At 42.8% G+C, this 20,468-nt stretch overlaps 2 protein-coding genes and 1 non-coding gene across 16 annotated transcripts in view; all 3 read left to right on the top strand.

Moving 5' to 3' along the window:
* Positions 1-20,468, top strand: part of Ep400 (E1A binding protein p400) — a 209,566-nt gene that overhangs the window by 158,140 nt on the left and 30,958 nt on the right. For all 14 annotated transcript variants that reach the window (XM_045156107.1, XM_045156093.1, XM_045156098.1 and 11 more), the window contains 8 exons: positions 3,676-3,872; positions 12,452-12,563; positions 12,855-12,998; positions 18,376-18,534; positions 18,717-18,800; positions 19,413-19,547; positions 19,831-19,875; positions 19,960-20,113. In XM_045156107.1, coding sequence (XP_045012042.1) covers positions 3,676-3,872; positions 12,452-12,563; positions 12,855-12,998; positions 18,376-18,534; positions 18,717-18,800; positions 19,413-19,547; positions 19,831-19,875; positions 19,960-20,113 — 1,030 coding nt within the window. The remainder of the gene's footprint in view (positions 1-3,675; positions 3,873-12,451; positions 12,564-12,854; positions 12,999-18,375; positions 18,535-18,716; positions 18,801-19,412; positions 19,548-19,830; positions 19,876-19,959; positions 20,114-20,468) is intronic.
* LOC123463243 lies at positions 3,270-3,402 on the top strand. The gene has a single exon (XR_006638831.1). It is a non-coding gene; the product is annotated as a small nucleolar RNA SNORA49 (small nucleolar RNA).
* Positions 5,750-6,790, top strand: LOC101603642 (THUMP domain-containing protein 1-like). The gene has a single exon (XM_045156108.1). The coding sequence runs from the start codon at positions 5,750-5,752 to the stop codon at positions 6,788-6,790; it is 1,041 nt and encodes a 346-aa protein (XP_045012043.1).

The raw sequence follows: 20,468 nt of genomic DNA, 5'->3' as shown, positions 1-20,468 counted from the left end.
GTTAATTTTGTCCTACATATGCATGTGCATACATTCTTGCAAGACAAACCAGATAAGGGCTGGAGAGATGGTTTAGTGGTTAAGATGTTTGCCTGTAAAGCCAAAGGACCCAAGTTCAGCTTCCCAGGACCCACATAAGCTAGATGCACAAGGGGGTGCATGCATCTAGAGTTCATTTGCAGTGGCTAGAGTCCCTGAGTGCCCATTCTCTATCTGCCTCTTCTCCTCTCTCTCCCAAATAAATAAATAAAAATAAAAAATATATTTAAAAAAAACAGATGAAATGAAAAAATGATAAATAAGATAAAATATAAAATAACATAATAATGCTAGACATGGTTGTGCACGCCTTTAATCCCAGCACTCAGGAGGCAGGGGTAGGAGGACTGTCATGAGTTTGAGGCCAGCATGGGACTATGTAGTAAATCTGAATCCCACATCAGCCTCGGCTAGAGTGAGACCTTACCTTGAAAAACCAAACATTGATGGGAGAGTAGTTGAGCCAAAATGCGCGGTAGCCAGAGAGGAGTCTGGAAAACCTGGAGCCCATGTGAGTGTGAAGAAGCTATTTGTTGGCAGAATTAATGAAGATACTGAGGAGCATCACCTTAGAGATTACTTTGAAGAATATGGGAAAATTGATACTATTGAAATAATTACTGATAGGCAATCTGGAAAGAAAAGAGGCTTTGGCTTTGTTACCTTTGATGACCGTGATCCTGTGGATAAAATTGTATTGCAAAAATATCACACCATTAATGGTCATAATGCAGAAGTAAGAAAAGCACTGTCAAGACAAGAAATGCAGGAAGTCCAGAGTTCCAGGAGTGGAAGAGGAGGGAGCTTTGGTTTTGGAGATTCCCGTGGTGGTGGTGGAAATTTTGGACCAGGACCAGGAAGTAACTTTCGGGGAGGATCTGGTGGATATGGAAGTGGACGTGGAATTGGGGATGGTTACAATGGAGGCGGACCTGGAGGTGGCAATTTTGGAGGAAGCCCTGGTTACGGAGGAGGAGGAGATGGTGGTGGAGGACCTGGATATGGCAACCAGAGTGGGGGCTACGGAGGTGGTTATGACAACTATGGGGAGGAAATTATGGAAGTGGAAATTACAATGATTTTGGAAATTATAACCAGCAACCTTCTAACTATGGTCCAGTGAAGAGTGGAAACTTTGGTGGTAGCAGGAACATGGGGGGGACCATATGGTGGAGGAAACTATGGTCCAGGAGGCAGTGGAGGAAGTGGGGGTTATGGTGGGAGGAGCCGATACTGAGCTTCTTCCTACTTGCCATGGGCTTCACTGTATAAGCAGGAGAGGATGAGAGCCCAGAGGTAACAGAACCCCTTCAGGTTATCGAAATCACAATGTTAAGGAAACTCTCAGTCATGCATAAATATGCAGTGATATGACAGAATACACCAGAGCAGATGCAGAGAGCCATTTTGTGAATGGATTGGATTATTTAATAACATTACCTTACTGTGGAGGAAGGATTATAAAAAAATGCTTTTGAGACAGTTTCTTAGCTTTTTAAGTGTTGTTTCTTTCTAGTGGTCTTTGTAAGAGTATAGAAGCATTCCTTCTTTGATAATGTTAAATTTGTAAGTTTCAGGTGACATGTGAAACCTTTTTTAAGATTTTTCTCAAAGTTTTGAAAAGCTATTAGCCAGGATCATGGTGTAATAAGACATAACATTTTTCCTCTAACTATTTTAAGTGCGTGTGTAGAGTTAAGAAGCTGTTGTACATTTATGATTTAATAAGATAATTGTAAAGGAAAAGAAAAAAGTAATAATAATAAAATACGTCTGGAGAGATGGCTGAGCAATTAAGGTGCTTGCCTACAAAGCCCAAGGACCCATGTTTGACTCTTCCAATCCCATGTAAGTCAGGCATACAAGGCGGCGTATGTATCTGGAATTTGATTACAGTGGCTGGAGGTCCTGGTACACCAATTCTTTGTTTTTCTAGCTCTCACATAAAAAAGGCCAGTCTGTTGAGTTTGCCTCAAAAAAATAAATTAATTAATTAAAATAAAGTCAATCTAAAAACCATTGTGGCATGAATTGTTAACTTCAGATATGGGTAGACGTTTGATCTAGTGATCCTTGTCCATTACTCTTACCACAGTAACAGTAATGTGCCACTGCAGGTTTATTACACACAGAGTCACTCTTTGCAGACATGTTCATAATGAACCCCACACAGGTTGGCAATGTCATGAACTAAAACTGTCTCCATGACTCCATAGCTCAGACTATGAAGTCCTCGTCAGCAGTGTTTCAGGACAAGTCTGAGTACATGGCCCCAGGAGTCCTGAGTGCAAAAGCAAGTTGCTGAACTTGTGTTACTCATTAAAATATACATATACATACATACATACATACATACATACATACATACATACATACATTTATTTATTTAAAGAGAGGCATGTAGAGAGAGAGAGAAAGAACAGGCGTACCAGTGCCTCCAGCTGCTGCAAACGAATTCCACATGCATGCGGCACCTTGTGCATCTGGTTTATATGGGTCCTGGGGAATCTAACCTGGGTCCTTTGGTTTTGCAGGCAAGTGACTTAAACTCTAAACCATCTCTCCAGTCCCTGTGTTGTCCATTTTATGTTCCATAACAGTTGCAGGATTCCCACAGAGCATACACATGTATAAATATAAATATACATATGGACAGGGCCTGAAAAGAAGTACTCTAGTGATGGGGAACCTGTGTTTTTAGTGTAGCAAATAAGACAGTTATTCTTTTTCTGGGGGGGGGGGGTTGTTTTTTGTTTTTTTGAGGTAAAGTCTCACTTTAGCCCACCTGACCTGGAATTCACTATGTAGTCTCAGGGTGGCCTCAAACTCATGGTGATCCTCCTACCTCTGCCTCCTGAGTGCTGGAATTAAAGGTGTGCGCCACCACACCCAGCTCAGTATTATTTTTCTAAGAGGGCTGGTCAACTTGTAGTTCTGTTTTGGTATGAAAATAAAATGTTTATCTCCTGAGCTGGGGAAAATGGCTTAGTGGTTAAGGTGTTTGCCTGTGAAGCCCAAGGACCCAGGTTTGATTCCCCAGGACCCATGTAAGCCAGATGCACAAGGAGGCACATATGTCTGGAATTCGTTTGCAGTGGCTAGAGGTCCTGGTGCACCCATTCTCTTTCTATCTGCTTCTCTTTCTCTCAAATAATAAATTAAATATTTAAAAAATGTGTATCTCCTTTTAAAAGTTCATAGTACCAAAATAGTTTAGAGTGGTCTTTGTATTTCCTCAGCCTTACTCCAGGGGCATCTTGCCTGTAGAGTGCCCTGGCATTGCCTGAGGATAAAAGAAAAAGCACAGCTACCTCCCCAGCAAGATTCCACTTTCTTGTGGGGCCTACAGACTGGGCTGACAGCAAGTGCCAGACAGAGCATGGCATCTCCTCTGTAACTGATATCTGTGCAGCCTAAAACGACACAGTGATGCTTTCATGGAAGGTATCACATACACACAGGAGAGCCACAGTAGATGCTACATGTTGCTTTGCTTTAGCAGGGGCCATGTTTTGCATAGAACATAAACCTGACAGTTTTGTTACTGAATAACTTGAGTAGACAGACAATGCAGAGTATCAAAGGTCTTTCACTTTTCTCCAGAAATGTTAATCTTAGCACTTTGTTTCCTCTCAGGAATTGATGAGGAGTTTCAACAGAGACAGGAGGATTTTCTGTGCTCTTCTCTCCACCCATAGTCGTGCCACTGGCATAAACCTTGTGGAAGCTGATACTGTGGTGTTTTATGACAATGACCTAAATCCAGTGATGGATGCAAAGGCCCAGGAGTGGTGTGATAGAATTGGGAGATGCAAGGACATCCACATATACAGGTAATGACCACCTGATCTGGCACTTGGGGAATGCAAGGGGTGAGCTTTGTGGAAGGCGTGAGTGCAGAATATATAAATGCAGACATGAGAGTTGAGCCAAATGCAATATGTTGTGGGGGGAAATCTTAGAAGTTTTACCATGCTTGGTTTATTTTCCCTTCAGATACTTTTTGGTTTTTTGAGGTAGGGTTTCACTCTAGGCCAGGCTGACCTGGAATTCACTATGGAGTTTCAGGGTGACCTTGAACTCATGGTGATCCTCCTACCTCTGCCTCCCGAGTGCTGGGATTGAAAGCATGCGCCACCATTCCCAGCAGGTACATTTCCTCTGGTGCTGTTTTATATGATCTTGTACCTGACATTTGCTTGAACTTACAATTCATTTGTGTGGCTTAGGCCCACTAGCTTGCTGGCTTTCAGTAGTGGCCAAGCAGCTAATTTGAAATGGAGATATAGAGAAGACCCCATAACATAGTTAGAAATTTCTGGGCATATTTATTATTATAGTATAATAGTAGTCTGGAAGAGATAGTACTTTAGCTGTCTATGAGTGAGAGAATGAGGGTGGATCACTGCTTCCTTCTTAGGACTACAACACAGTGTAGGTGGGCAAAGGATGAACGATCTCTAGGTAAATTAGGCAAATCTTGAAGAAAGATAACAGCAAGCAAAGTAAGTAGGTGAATGATAGATTCAGATTGGTCTCACAAGTTGGAAAGAAAAATAGAGAGAGAGCCTAGATATATGAATGTTGGGCTGAAAAGATGTCTTAGCAGTTAAGGTGCTTTCTGGCAAAGCTAAAGGATACAGGTTGTATTCCTCAGTGCCCATGTGAAACCAGATGTACAAGGTGGTACAAGTGTCTAGAGTTCATTTGCAGTGGCTAGAGGCTCTGGTATGTCCATTTTCTCCCTACCTGCTTCTCTGTCCCCCAAATTAAAATCAGCTTTTTGGGCTTTATTTATTTAGATTTATTTATTTGACAGAGAAAGGTGGGGGGGGGGAATGGACATGCACAAGGCCCTCCAGCCACTGCAAATGAACTCCAGATGTGTGTGCCCCCTTGTGCATCTGGCTAACGTGGATCCTAGGGAATCGAACCAGGGTCTTTTGGCTTTGCAGGCAAAGCCTTAACTGCTAAGCCATCCCTCCAGTCCTAAAATCATTTTGTTTGAGAGAGAGAGAGAGAGAGAGAGAGAGAGAGAGAGAGAGAGAGAGAGAATTTGATCATGCTAGGTCTCTTAGCCACTGAAGCGAACTCTAGACACATGTCACTTTGTGCATCTGGCTTATGTGAGTTCTGGGGAGTCGAACCTGGGTCCTTAGGCTTTGCAGGCAAGTGCCATAGCTGCTAAGCCATCTCTCCAGCCCAAAATATTTTTTTTAAAAAAGAAATATGAATGAAATGAAAAGAGATCCAGCTCACTGTGCTATGTAAAGATGTGCAAATGTCTTGGTCACTGAAGCTTGTTCTTGGTTACAGGGTATAGGGATTGCCTCAGCCTTCTAATAGCAATTTGAAAAGCCTTCTGGAAATTAAACTGCTCTGTCTTTTACCCTGTTGTAACCATGCTGAGGCATCTGCCCATGGTGTAAAGGTGCTCATTCCAACTGTCTCTACAGAGTACAAAGCAGGAACAGAGAGAATGGCTTTCATTGGGATGCAGAGCACCAGGAAAATGAATTTATTGGGGGTTTCATACTGCTTAGCTAGGAAGGGACCATGCATGTCAGTGAATTGTGAGGCATCCAGGGTCCTGCCCTGCACTTCACACATGGGATACCTGGGGTGGTGCAAATAAACAATCAGCTTTTACACTGACTACCTGGGGAGAGGGGTTGAAGAAGCAGGTAAATCTGTTAAAAACTTACCCACAATGGCGTCCCCGGCCCAGCAGGCGCCTCAGCCCGGAGGCGGGAAGCAGAAAGACAAAGCGCAGTACGTGCAGGCCAAGCGAGCCTGGCGCGGCGATGCGGGCGGGTGGCAGCTGGAGCCCGGGCTGCAGGGTATCCTCATCACCTGTAACATGAACGAGCGCAAGTGTGTGGAGGAGGCCTACAGCTTGCTCAATGAGTACGGCGATGACCTGTACGGGCCCGAGAAGTTTCCAGACAAGGATCAGCAGCCCTCTGGAAGTGAGGGAGAAGATGATGACATAGAGGCTGCCTTGAAGAAAGAAGTTGGTGGCATTAAGGCTTGTACAGAGATGAGACTAAGAAGATTCCAGTCAGTGGAGAGTGGAGCAAATAATGTAGTCTTTATCAGGACACTTGGGATAGAACCTGAGATATTGGTACATCATATTCTCCAGGATATGTACAAGACCAAGAAAAAGAAGACCCGAGTTATTCTACGAATGTTACCCATCTCAGGCACATGCAAAGCTTTCTTAGAAGACATAAAAAAATATGCAGAAACATTTTTGGAACCCTGGTTTAAAGCTCCAAATAAGGGGACATTTCAGATTGTATACAAATCGCGAAATAATAGTCACATGAATAGGGAAGAAGTTATCAAAGAGTTGGCAGGGATAGTAAGCAGCCTCAATACAGAAAATAAAGTGGATCTCACTAATCCGCAGTATGCAGTGGTTGTAGAAATCATTAAAGCTGTCTGTTGCCTGAGTGTTGTGAAAGATTACATGCTGTTTAGAAAATACAACCTTCAGGAGGTAGTAAAGAGTGCTAAAGACCCATCACAGTTTCACCTAAAGCTGGGCAATGGGAAAGAAGCAAAATTGGAACCTGACAAAAAATTGAATCAAAATGATCCAGCAGACGGAAAAAATGACCAGCAGGTGGCACCAGAGAACAGTGAGGAGGTAGGGCTGACAGAACCCAGATCTGAGTCACTCTTGGAGAATGAGGGAGGAGATAAACCAGAAATTGTGAATCCAGTCTCAGAAGGAGCCAACTGAAATGAAAATGACCTCTCATAGGAGGTCACTGTGCTGGAGGTGGGTTTCTCAGCCAGGGTTCTGTGAGATGCTTCTGGGGTTTCATGTAAAATTGTAACAATATATTTTGACTTCTGCGTGCTGCTCAGTGCTGCTCTCACAGTACTAAACAGTGAACTCTCAGCCCTGCTAACACTTCTGTTAGCTTCCTCTTAGCTCTGTCAGCAGTTTTTTTCAGGTCTGTGTGCTATTACACAGGGGGAAGGTGGTAATTATTATACAGGAGAAGGATACTGGCCTTTTCCTCTTGATTATCTTCCCCAGTTCCCTTTAGGAACTGCCAAATGATGGATGGGGATGAACAGTAGCTAAAAAGTATGAAATCCCAGGGAAGTGTCCTTCATTCTGAGAAGCTTAGATACCACCACTCAGCTGTGCCCTGTCACTCCGTTTTAAACATTGCAAAATGGGATTGTGTAAGTTAAAAGAAAAGTGAGTTGTTTTTGATGGTTTTGAGTTTTCATTGTTATGTTTTAGTATTAACATTTGTATAAGCAAATCTAATGGTTTATTGCTGCAAATAACAAGCCAGGTGTGAGGTTAAAGAGGACCATTTGATACAGGCTTATGGACATTTCTGATAAGATTATTGAGAAAGAATCAGCCTTCTGAATTACTTCCATATATGAGTACAAAAGGAATACCGAGCAACTCTGTCTTGACATTAAAGCTACTTCACAGGGTTTCACTTGTCCAAGCATTTCTGTTACATTGTGCACTGACTGTGGCTTGTAGCTATATATCTAGCAATTATTCCAGCATATAAACCAGTTATTTGCCAAGAATGTTTCTTACTTTAAGTAGCTTTTGGACTAGCAAAATAAAGTTTTTCTTAAAAAAAAGACATTGACTAAGAAAGTTTAGGCAGCAAATTACTTTCAAACAGATCTCCTCCTAGGAGAGAATTGGTGAGAACTACACATTAAAATGCTGGGACAAGCACAAGACTTGAAACAACTTTATTGTCAGTTTAATAAGCTGATGTACACATGATACTAAAGAAGTTTTGTGTAATTATATTAAAAACAGCAGCAGTTAAAATCCACCTGGGTTGATGAGTCAATAGAGTTAAAAAATAATGTATAAATGGCCCAATTAAAACAACTTTTTTTGCTTAAACTCTCCTACAACAGTATGTATTTAATGCTGTTTTTTTTTTTTTTTTCTTTTTTTCCCGAGGTAGGGTCTCACTTTATTAAGCCAGGCTGACCTGGAATCCACTATGTAGTCTTAGGGTGGCTTCCAGCTCACAGTGATCTGCCTACCTCTGCCTCCCTAGTGCTGGGATTAAGGGCATGCGCCACCATCCCCTGCTCCTGTGCTGTATTTTCATACTTGAAAACCAATGGTCCGTCATACTCTTGGAACTCTGTCAGTAGTTGGCCCCATAGCAGTTTTGCTTCATTAAAAGAAAAAAAAAAAAAAATCTAGGGCTTAGAAGATGGCTTAGCGGCTAAAGGCACTTGCAAAGCCTTCAGGCCCAGTTTCAATTCCCAAGCCACACACATAAGCCAGAAGCAAAAGTAGTGCAAGCATCTGGTATTTGTTTGCAAGTAGCAGAGAGACCCTGGCTCACCCATAAATGCACACAAATTTAAAAATTCTGATATTAATATTTAGTACTCACTGCTTTGTACACAAAGATACTGACTTCAAAAACCTGAAGATGATATGAAAAAAAAAAAAAAACCTTAGAAATGCTACAGTGTTTAGTTTTATTAAAAGACTCATTTGTGGCACAATATTAGGGAAAAATGGAATCAAAACCTGGACCAAGAGCACATAATCTGCTAACTAGAGGAACCTGGTGGCTTACCAGAGAAGAATCCTAACCTGGATATTTGCCTGGAAAGGTGAAGGGCCAGGGTCCTTATAAGAAAATAATAGGATAAGTCTTGCTAATAGCTTTGAAAATAAACATAAGACTGTTCAGCGCACAGTTTCATCACATGTAAAAAATGAACAAGTTTCTATAAGACCATATAGAGAAATTTTAATTTTAAAAGTGACAATCTTGGACTTTAGTAAAGGAAACTGACTGGAAAAGTAAATTGTTAAAGGAACTCAAGTGTTTATGTTTATACTTGGACTTGAAAGGTCACAAGTCTTGTGTTATGAAAACTCAACTGGAGGAAATTCAAAACAAAAGTGAGTAGCATTTCCTTCTTTTCCCATGTGGGGAATGAAAGAAATCTATTCTAGTCCGACCTCTGCATTCATGTGAAATAAGAATACCCTTCAACTTAATGTACACATTTATACTATGAAGGTTTCTTGCAGAGTTTCTGGAATTTCAAAGTCCTCACAGGCATGGTTACTGAAAAAGGCTGGCAGTGACCAATAAACATCGCAGAATAAACTGTTTAGACTGAGAATATTATGTGCCTGGAATATTAGTCTGAGAGGACAGTTTATTTATTGAATAGACAGGACCTTGCTAAGTAGACAGGGTGGCACTTAGACATCTTCATGGGTTAGCTGAAGTCATGCTGAAAGTGAAGCTTACAAGTGTGATGTGAGGGAACAGGAGGGATGCAGTCTTGCCTTTGTGCACTTGCTCCAGGATAAAGGGACTTTCATAGTGGAAGACAAAGCGACTAGAAACAAATTGGCCATCTGTTCATAGAACATTTAACTCTGGAACTAATTTGTTCTTTTTGCTTTGTGAAGCTGGACAGGAAAACCTTTCGTTTGTGTTTCATTGTCTGTACTATTTATTTGTATCTAGTAAGACATAAGTGTAACTCAGGCTGTTTGCCTGTACAATACTTTGTAATGTTGAATTCTGAATTACTGACTGAAAGATTTGCTTTCAAATTTGCCAGCATTTTAATATATTATTTTATAAATTAAAAAAAAAAAACTTACCCACAGCTAGGCGTGGTGGTGCACACCTTAAACCCAGCACTCAGGAGGCAGAGGTAGGAGGATCGCCATGAGTTCAAGGCCACCCTGAGACTACATAGTAATTTACAGGTCAGCCTGAGCTAGAGTGAGACCCTACCTCAAAAAACAAACAACAAAAGAAAAGTTACCCATATGGTGTGGTGGCACATACTGTAAACCCAACACTTGGGAAGCTAAGGCAGGAGGATCATGAGTTCAAGGTCAGCTTGGACTGTATATTAACACTGTCTCAAGAAACATCAACAAAAAGTCAGTCTCAGCTACACAGAGACTCTCAATAAAACAAGATAACAAAATTTCACCTTCTTTTTGCCTTTTTTTTAATGAGAGAGAGAGAGAGAGAGAGAGAGAGAGAGAGAATTGGCACTCCAGGGCCTCCAGTCACTGCTGTCAAACTCCAGACTTGTGTGCATGTGCGACTTTATGTGGTTGCATCACCTTGTGCATCTATCTGACTTACGTGGGATCTGGAGAGATCTGGGTCCTTAGGCTTTGCAGACAAGCACTGTAACTCCCCCCCCCTCCCCGTGTGTGTGTGTGTGTGTGTAAAATAACAGGATATACCGAGCATCTCAGAGGGATTGGGGTCCAGGTGATATTTTTTCCCATTCCTCCTACTCATATATAATTGAATTTTTTATGCTGAGCATATGTTATTATGGTCAAGACAGACGGATTCCATTTCTTTTTTCCCAAGTGTAGGCAAACTATGTCCTGAGTTGTATATCTTTCTGGATCATGTTGCCACTTCTCATTATTGAGTAGTTTTTCTGTTTGCATTTGGTGCTATCTCAGTCTGTGATCCTTGTTTGTTTCTTTCTTTTCCCTCCCTTCCCCTTCCCTCCCCTTTCCCCCTTCTCCCTCCCTAAAGACAAGGTCTCCCTTTAGCCCAGGCTGACCTGGAATTCACTATGTAGTCTCAGGGTGGCTTTGAACTCATACTGATCCTTCTACCTCTGCCTTCTGAGTACTGGGAATAAAGGCATGTGCTACCACGCCTGGCTGATTTTCTGTATCTATCTAGGTTCCTTAATTAAAGTGTCCTTTTTTTTTCCTTGAAAATTTTAATTCTGGGCTGGGGAGGTGGCTTAGTGGCTAGAGGCACCTTCTAGCAAGGCCTGACAACCCTTGTTCAGTTCTTCAGCACCCACATAAAGCCGGCACATGAATCTGTGGCAATGGGAGATAGAGCCAAAAGCATTTAAAGGTAGCAAATCAGCTAGTCTGATGTTCCTTTAGTCTGGCAATTCATTTTCACTAACAGGAGACCTCTTTTCAAAAGAGGCAGAGCATAGACACCTTGAAGTTATCTCCTGCTCCCTCCCCCCCTCCCTCCCCCTCGCCCCGTGATAGGATTTCGCTCTATCTCAGGCTGACCTGGAATTCACTATGTAATCTCAGGGCGGCCTTGAACTCATGGCAATCCTCCCACCTCTGCCTGGGATTAAAAGCGTATGCCACCATGCCTGGCTATCTTCTGATCTTTACATGTGTGCCATAGGACACATACATACACATGTGTGCATGTGCAAAAACAGTTTTGTATTTCTTTTCATTCCTGTAAAAATCTTGGTAGAATTGTTGAGTTTTCTTGGGTTTTAGCATTTAGCATCTTAGAAGCAAGTGAGCATCATAAGGAGATAATAGATTATGAATGGCTTGTGCCTGCTCTATTGTCTGTTAAATGGGGGTAACATCCACAGCCCAGTCTTACTTGAGCATCTTCTGTGGGTCTCAAAGCTTTCAGGATATAAAAGATGAAAAATACTAATATTTAAGTGAGAATGAGTTACTTCTTGGCAAGTCAGGGAAATAGTCATCTCTGCTTGTTGAGGTCAGAGAAAGTTTCAGAAAGGACAGTGGTGATAAGTCCAAACAACTGAGACATTAAAAGGTTGAAAGTGGTGGAAGAAAAGAGTATCAGGCAGAGGGATGCCACACAGGTGCAAAAGCTCATGTTTTAGATTGCCCACTGTTGCAGCCAGGTTCACATTGCTGGTAGAAATCACCCAACCAAGAGTAGCTTGTGGGAAAAAGAGGTTTATTTTGGCTTACAGGCTCGAGGGGAAGCTCCATGATGGCAGGGGAAAACGATGGCATAAGCAGAGGGTGGACATCACCCCTGGCCGACATAAGGTGGACCACAGCAATAGGAGAGTGTACCAAACACTGGCATGGGGAAACTGGCTGTAACACCCATAAGCCCACCCCCAACAATACACTGCCTCCAGAAGGCATTAATTCCCAAATCTCTATCAGTTGGGAACCTAGCATTCAGAACACTAAGTTTATGGGCGACACCTGAATCAAACCACCACACCCACTGAGCTGTCTGGGAGACTGGAACCAAGATTAGAGGGAGATTGAAAGATGACAGGCCTCATAAGTGTTGGTCAGAATATGAGGCCTGCTGTCTTGACACCTGTGTCTACCCTTGACTTTATCTATATGATCTACTCTAGTATCTAGTATCTGTTTGCATATGTGTGTATGTGTATGGGTGTGCCGGGGCTTCTTGCCCCCCTTTGCAACTGAACACCAGATACTTGCACCACTTTTTCATCCAGCTTACATGGGCAGCTTTAAACCTGGACCATCAAGCTTTGTCAGCAACTGCCTTTAATATTGAACCGTTTTCCCAGGCCCTGCTCTTGACTAATTGTATTTCTAGATGACTTAACTGTCTTCTTTCTGTTTGTATTTTCTTGTTTTTAGGCTTGTCAGTGGCAATTCCATTGAAGAGAAATTGTTGAAAAATGGAACTAAAGATTTAATCCGAGAAGTAGCTGCTCAGGGAAATGACTACTCCATGGCATTCTTAACTCAGGTATTCTTCATATGCTAAGAATCCTCAGGGTAGCTGGGCATGTTGGTGCAGGCCTGTAATCCCAGGGGGAGGATTTGTAGCTAGACTTGATTAACTAGTGAGATTCTGTTTTGTTTGAACCCCCTGTGTACCCTTTCCCCAAAAAAATCAGAGTGAGGAATAGTACAGCAAATAATTGTGTTGTTTTAGTGTATACTAATGAGGAATGATGTCTTATGGTCTTTTATGGTGCCTAATGCTCAGACACTACATTCTATGGTCCTGGAAAATAACATGCCTATTTGTATTCAGCGTACTATCCAGGAGCTCTTTGAGGTTTACTCACCCATGGACGATGCTGGCTTTCCTGTGAAAGCTGAGGAATTTGTGGTGCTTTCTCAGGAACCTTCTGTCAGTGAAACCATTGCACCCAAGATTGCAAGACCTTTCATAGAGGTGAGAGTAAATCTGGTTAGCCCTGAAGACTTGTTTGAAAAAAGAGTGCTCTGTTGGAGCCCTGACCATGTCCTTTCTCTTTCCTGATCTATGTGCTCCTTTTTCTACCCTCTGTAGCCTCCCTTCCCTTCCTCTCCTTCCCTCTTTCTTCTCCCTCCTGTAGCGATGTGTTAAGGGAATGGTGAAGATGCTGATCTCATGTTTCTGTGGCCCACTCTCAGTTTTTGTCCTTGCTGTTTTGTATTGAGAGAGAGAGAGTGTGTGTGTTCATATGAATATGGGCACTTAGGTATGTACGTGTAGTCTAAAGGTTGGCATTGGGTATCTTTTTCAGTTGCTCCCTACTTGATTACTGAGGCATGGTCTCTCAATTGACCTAAGAGCTTACTACTTCAGTTAGTCTTAGCTCAGTTAATTTTTCCTGAAGATCCCATCTCTACCTTCCAGGTGCTAAGATCTACAGGTGGGGATTCCTTGGTATTTATGTGGGTACTAGGGATCTGAACTCAGAGCCTCATGTTTGCATGGCAAGTACTTTGCTCACTGAGCCATCTCTCTAGACCCTGTTTCTGTTTTTATTAGAACTTTCTAGCCATGCTTGATTTTTGGTATTGAACTATTTTGGCTCCTCTTCCTCTGTCTCACTCATAGACACTGGCCCCATATGTCTCCTGAGCACTAGAAATAAAACTCAACGGCTGGAGAGATAGCTCAGTGGTAAAGGTACTTGCCTGTAAAACCTATGACCTTAGTTCTGTTTCCCAGTACCCACATAAAAGTAGCACATACGTTTGGAGTGGCTAGAGACCCGGGTGTGGCCATTCTCTCCCCCCACCCCGCCACTTGCAAATAAATAAATAAAAATATTTTAAAATATTAGATGAAAAATCACCTGTGTCTGTCATTGTAAAATCCACAGCTGGTTTTGAAGACTTATACAAGGCCCCGGAGTTCCTTATTAACACTTCTTTTGTTAGTTTTTTGTTGAAGTGATAATATTTTGGGTGCATGGTTTGGGTCTGGAACATTTGGGGTTGTGCACATGGGTCCTGTGAGATGACTAGTTGTTCCAGACATAACAGCTGCCTGCCAGGGCCAACACCTTCCACATACCTATGAAGGGAGGGATTTCTTTCCTCCTCAGACCCTGCTTCCCATTCCCTCCTTTGGTGTTCTTCTGTGGAAGGCCTGTGCTTTTTCCTGTTATAGCTTGTTCTAGCAAATGGTGGTGTTGGCCAACTACAGCCTCTCCTGTTTCTAAAAGTGAGCTATTCAGAAGGGCCTTCCTCTTCCCCCAGCCACCCCTCTTCCAGAACTGAGCATTCTTGTGGTGTCTGACCACAGTTGCCCATCTTGAAGTGGGTGTGAATGGAATTCTACACTTTGGCTCTGCTCATCATCCGGTGTGACAGTTGTGTATCTGTCCCTGCTGTTGGGTGATGGTCTGTATGAATTCATCACAATGCTTGCCATCCCTGCCATCCTGTGTATGGTCTACTTGGTGTTCAAAATATGCTCATACATTATCTTAGGTGTGAGTATGCTTATGCATTCCTACTGAATGTGGACCTTGGAGTAGAGTTCCTGTCCAGCAGGCATGTGTTGTGGCTACTGTATGCAGCCATGTGATATATACCAGTGTACAGAAGCTTATTTTCATGTTCATGTGTGAGTGCTGCAACTGCTGTGCACCAGCCAATGCCTGGGATAAGTAACAGGCTCACCTAGCAGTTTTAATTTGCATCTTGCTACTTGGTGATGAATTTGAACACTTTTACATGTGTTTGCTGGGTTTTAAAAACAAATATTAAGCTGGGCATGGTGGTGCTCACCTTTAATCCCAATGCTTGGGAGGCTGAAGTAGGAGGATTGTTTGTGAGTCAGCCTGGGACTACATAGTGAATTCCAGGTCAGCCTAGGCTAGAGCAAGACCCTACCTTGAAAAAAAACAAAAAAAACAAACAAAAATTGCAAGCATAGAAGTGGCAGGGGGTGGGGGGATATGAGAATGGGTGCACCAGGGCCACTAGCTGCTGCAAACAAACTCCTATATGCATCTGGCTTTGTGTGGGTACTTCTTTTGTTTTATTTTGTTTTTATTTAATTTCATATATTGTATACACTCAACCTTTTAAAAAATCTTATTAATTTATTTGAGAGAGAAGGGGAAAGGGGGGGAGGAGGAGAGAGAGAAAGGAAATGCCAGGTCCTTCAGCCACTGCAGAGGAACTCCAGATGCATGCCCCACCTTGTGTGTCTGGCTTATGTTGGTGCTGGGGAATTGAGCCTGGCTTGTTAGGCTTTGGAGGCAAGTGCCTTAAACACTAAGCTATCTCTCCAGCCCTGAATGGGACTTTGGAATCAAATGGGGGTCATTGGGCTTTGTAGGCAAGCTCCTTAGTTGTTGAGCCATCTCTAGCCCTTGCTGGCTTTTTTATTTATTTATTTTTCTCCTCCCAAAGTAGGGTTTTACTCTGGCTCAGGCTGACCTGGAATTCGCTATGTAGTCTCAGGATGGCCTTGAACTTGTGGTAATCCTCCTACCTCTGCCTCCTCAGCACTGGGATTAAAGGCGTGCACCACCACACCTGGCCTCCCTTGTTGGCTTCCCTCCCCCCCCCCCGCCCCCGCCCCCACACATACACTTGTTAAAGATAGATCCCAGAGCCTCATGCAAGCCTTTAACACCGAGCCTCATCCCAGCCCCTGGATACTTTTAAAATAAAGTACCTAGGGTTTTTTTTCTTTCTTTTTTTCCCCTGAGAGGTAGGGTCTTGCTCTAGCTCAAGCTGACCTGGAATTCACTATGTAGTCTCAGGATATCCTTGAATTTATGACGATCCTAATCCTCCTACCTCTGCCTTCCAAGTGCTGAGATTAAAGGCATGTACCACTACACCTGTCAAGTTTTTTTTTTATTCTATTTTTCTCAATGGATTTTTGGTTTTCTTGTATGTATTATGGTCTTGGCCTCTGTTGGGCATGTGCATGACACCTATGCTGTAGTTTGCTGTATTGACCGACGGAGATTTCCAGACCTGCCACCATCCAGGGTTCTAAGTCTTGTTTGTGGTCAGCGATTTTTTTTTTTTTTTTGGTTTTTCGAGGTAGGGTCTCACTCTGGCTCAGGCTGACCTGGAATTCACTATGTAGTCTCAGGGTGACCTCGAACTCACGGCGATCCCCCTTACCTCTGCCTCCCGAGTGCTGGGATTAAAGGCGTGTGCCACCACGCCCGGATATTGGTCGGGGATTTTTGTATTCTGTTTAAAATATTCTCCAAGGTCACCATAGTGTCCTCCTTTATTATCTTATGGAAATAATTTCTGTGTGCATTATGTGGTATTGACCATATTTTGTTTGTTATTTTTTGAAAATAAAAACACTGTAGCCCAGGCTGCCTGGAACTGTTTCTGTAGTCCCAGATTGACTTCGAACTCACAGTGAGACTTCTACTTTTGCCTCCCGAGTGCTGGGATTAAAGATGTGTGCCACCACGCCTGGCTACCAAATATATATATTTTCAAGTTCAAAACAAAAATTCATTTATGAATAGTTAAATTTACTAATCATTTAAAAAAAGTTTTGTTTATTTTCATTTATTTATTTGAGAGTGACAAACAGAGAGAAAGAGGCAGATGGATTGAGAATGGGTGCCACAGGGCCTCCAGCCACTGCAAGTGAACTCCAGATGCGTGCGCCACCTTGTGCATCTGGTTTAAGTGGGTCCTGGGGATTAGAACCTTGAACTAGGATCCTTAGGCTTTAACTGCTAAGCCATCTCTCCAGCCCAAATTTTTATTTTTTTTTAATTGACAACTTATATAATTGTAAACAATATTCCATGGTAATTCCCTCCCTCCTTGCCCCCACTTTCCCCTTTGAAACTCCATTCTCCATCATATCCCTTCCCTCTCTCAATCAGTTTCTCTGCTATTTTGACATCATGATCTTTCCTCTCCTATTATGATGGTCTTGTGTAGTTAATGTCAGGTACTGTGAGGTTATGGATATCCAGGCCATTTTGTGTCTGGAGGAGCACGTTGTGGAGTCCTACCCTTCCTTTGGCTCTTAATTCTTTCCACCACCTCTTCCTAAGCCTTGGAAGATGTGATAAGAGATATTTCAGTGCTGAGCACTCTGTCACTGATTCTCAGCACCATGATGCCTTCTGAGTTATCTCAAGGTCACTGCCATCTGAAAAAGAGAAGCTTCTTTAACCAAAAGTGAGAGTAACATTCATATATGTGTATGAACATTAAGAGTAGTGCTTACTGGGCAGTTTGAGCAGAGTATATACATGTTAGCCAGACACCAGCAGACATTATACTCCTAGTGCTCATGACTACCCCTATTGTAGGTTTTCAATATCAGGGATGTATCCCCCTCCCCCATGGAGCGGGTTTCCAGTCCAATTAGAGGCAGGGTTTCCCCCATAACAGACTTGACTATATTGCACCTGTTGGCTCATTTGGCCAGGCTGGCCAAATTTAAGGCTTGCAATGTCCACTGTGGAGTATCTTTACTGGTGATTTCTCTCCCATTGAACTGCATTCAGTGTGGCTTTTTCCAGCTTTCTGTCAGCTGGTCTACATGGAGGAGGTTTTCAGCTCAGCTCCAGCAGGATTTCTCAGTGACCTTGTTGCCCAAGTATGTGGAGTTTTCAGTAATAGGGTCTTACCATCCATTCCTGGTGGGAAACCACTGGCCACCGTGTTTTAAACCACAGGTTTATCAGATGGCCCTAGAAACCAAACCACTTGCCTAATTTTAATCTGTATCTTCTGACCACAGCTGTATCATCTCAGACCTGAGTGTGTCTGAGCCACTGTCACATGTGCTCCTGGCCAGAGTGAACAATAGCAGCTTTTCAATGTGAATGCCTTGGATTCTGACCAAACTGTCATCCTGTATCTTCTTGGGCACCTCTACTTCGGTTCCCTGTGCACTTGATTTTGGCTGCTATGTACAATGTTTGTATTGTTTAGAAATCTCTGTCTTTTTCTCCCTGTGTTAGCACCTGTGGTCAGTGGTGCGTACCATGTACAAGATGCAGCCACACAGCTCCTTCTTGTTTGTGGTGCTCTAGTGTCCTCATTTTTCTCTGATTGGGCATTCTTTACCCATGCCAGTATTCTCTTCTTCCATGGAATTTCTTGTCCAGCTTGATAGTAATTTCAGAAGGTTCAGATGTTTATTACATTCACTCATGTTTTCTTACCACCAGAGTGTCTTATCTGTCATTTATGCAAGCATCTCAAAGGAGAGAACTAGTCTTTGAGGCTGGGAGATTGTTTAACAGTGTATCTCCTTTAATGTTATGAATCCCATCATTTGAAAAGTATGTCTCATAAGTCCCAGCATAGACTCCTTTTAGGCCCTCAAGAGCATCGAATATTTGGAAGAAGATGAGCAGAGGTCTACAGATGGAACTGTGCCCAGATCCATCACTGGAGGTGTACCCTCAGACTTGGACAGCTCTATGTGTGACAAAGAGCCATCACAACTGGAGGAGCTGGCTGATTTTATGGAACAGGTTTGGGAATTTTTCTTCTTTAAAACATAAGTATTTAACACTTGAGCCATTTTGTAAAATATTTTTGTTTAGTTTAAGAACAGCCACTTTTTGATTTAAATATTGGTGAGGGGATTTTATAGGAAATTTTATTTATTAACTTGCTGCCAACCCTATTTTAAAATAATGTGCTTTTGAAATAGCTTACACCAATTGAAAAATATGCCTTGAATTACTTGGAATTGTTCCACATGACCCTTGAGCAAGAAAAAGAGAAAAACAGTGAGGTAAGAGAATTAACTTTTGATCAGTTTAACATGTTAAAAAGTCTAGTGCTGGGCTGGAGAGATGGCTTAGTGGTTAAGTGCTTGCCTGTGAAGCCTAAGGACCCTGGTTCGAGGCTCGGTTCCCCAGGTCCCACGTTAGCCAGATGCACAAGGGGGCACACACGTCTGGAGTTCGTTTGCAGATGCTGGAAGCCCTGGCGCGCCCATTCTCTCTCTCTCCCTCTGTCTTTCTCTCTGTGTCGCTCTCAAAAAAAAAAAAAAAAAAAGTCTAGTGCTGAATTTGACTTGAAGTAAATGATTTCATTAAATTAGCAGTGCAGGAACTTAACTGAAATGAGATCTTGGGATCCCCATGGATGCAGCTGTATTTAGTGTGCTTTTTCCCTTGATATCTTTGTACTTGGTTTGAAGCAGCTTTGTGACTGATGGTGTGGCTTACACTTTGGGAGGTGGAGCTTGTATAGCATTTTGAGGAGATACCCCTATGTGGATGATAATGTCAGGACTTCACATAGCACAGTGGCTGGGGGAGGCGACAGATGGCCAGAGCCTCAAGGGGTGGCTTTTCCACTCTTATCTTGAAAGTGTCTTTGCTGGTTCTCTTTCTGCCAGGATGTGGTGATGGAGTCAATGAGGGACTGGGAGTCCCGCAATGCCCAGGCCTTGAAGGAGAGGGAGGCTCATCTGCAGCTTGAGCAGGAGGAGGCTGAGCTTCTTACCTACACACGGGAGGATGCCTACAGCATGGTATGCTACACTTCCACCCCAGAGGAGAGCGCTCAACTCCCTCAGCTCATGTTACTCCTCCTCCCGCCTAACTCCTATCCTAAAAGCACTTTCCTGATAACTGACACTATTAGAGATTTTTAGTGGGACACTTAATATTTTCTGAATTGTGTTGCCAGTTTTGAGTAAAACATGGTTTTAAATCTTACAGTTTTAATTGTTAGTCAGACTTACCAAGTATGAAAGTAAGTAATTTGTGGCATACAGCCTTTGTTGCATTTTAAACATGCTCATGTTCTTACAGGAGTATGTGTATGAGGATGCTGACGGACAGACTGAAGTTATGCCGGTATGTAATCCCTCTTCATGTGTACCTGAATGAAGCCTGGCTTCCATATTTTGGCAGCTTATGGGACTTGCTTTCTCTACACAGCTCTGGACCCCACCCACTCCTCCTCAGGATGACAATGACATCTACATCGACTCAGTTATGTGTCTTATGTATGAAACCACACCTATCCCAGAAGCTAAGCTGCCTCCTGTTTATGTGAGGAAGGAGCGTAAGCGCCACAAAACTGACCCTGCAGGTGTGCATTCCTGAAAAGCTTCAGCTCCCAGATGTTGCTTTGCTGAGGTGTGGGGGGCAGTCACTGTGGCTCTTCTGCTGGAGTGGGTAGAGGGGAAACACATGCCCACCTGTTGCCTATTGTACCATGTTCCTTGCTGAGTGAGGAACCTTGATCCTTTATAGCAATCAATACTAGAAAACACAAGGAGGAAGTATCTGTACGAAGCAGGAAGATCATGAGAATTCAAGGCCAGCTTGGGCTACGAAGTGAGACTTTGACTTAACAAAAACCAAAATACAAATAGTAAATGCAAGAAAATGATTTTGCCATTAGTAGGAACATCTATAGCCCTTTGGCCCACATGACTTTTGCA

This window comes from Jaculus jaculus, chromosome 8 (assembly GCF_020740685.1).
Source record: "Jaculus jaculus isolate mJacJac1 chromosome 8, mJacJac1.mat.Y.cur, whole genome shotgun sequence".
In the NCBI taxonomy this organism is placed as follows: domain Eukaryota; kingdom Metazoa; phylum Chordata; class Mammalia; order Rodentia; family Dipodidae; genus Jaculus; species Jaculus jaculus.
This window is presented reverse-complemented; position numbering and strand designations above follow the sequence as displayed.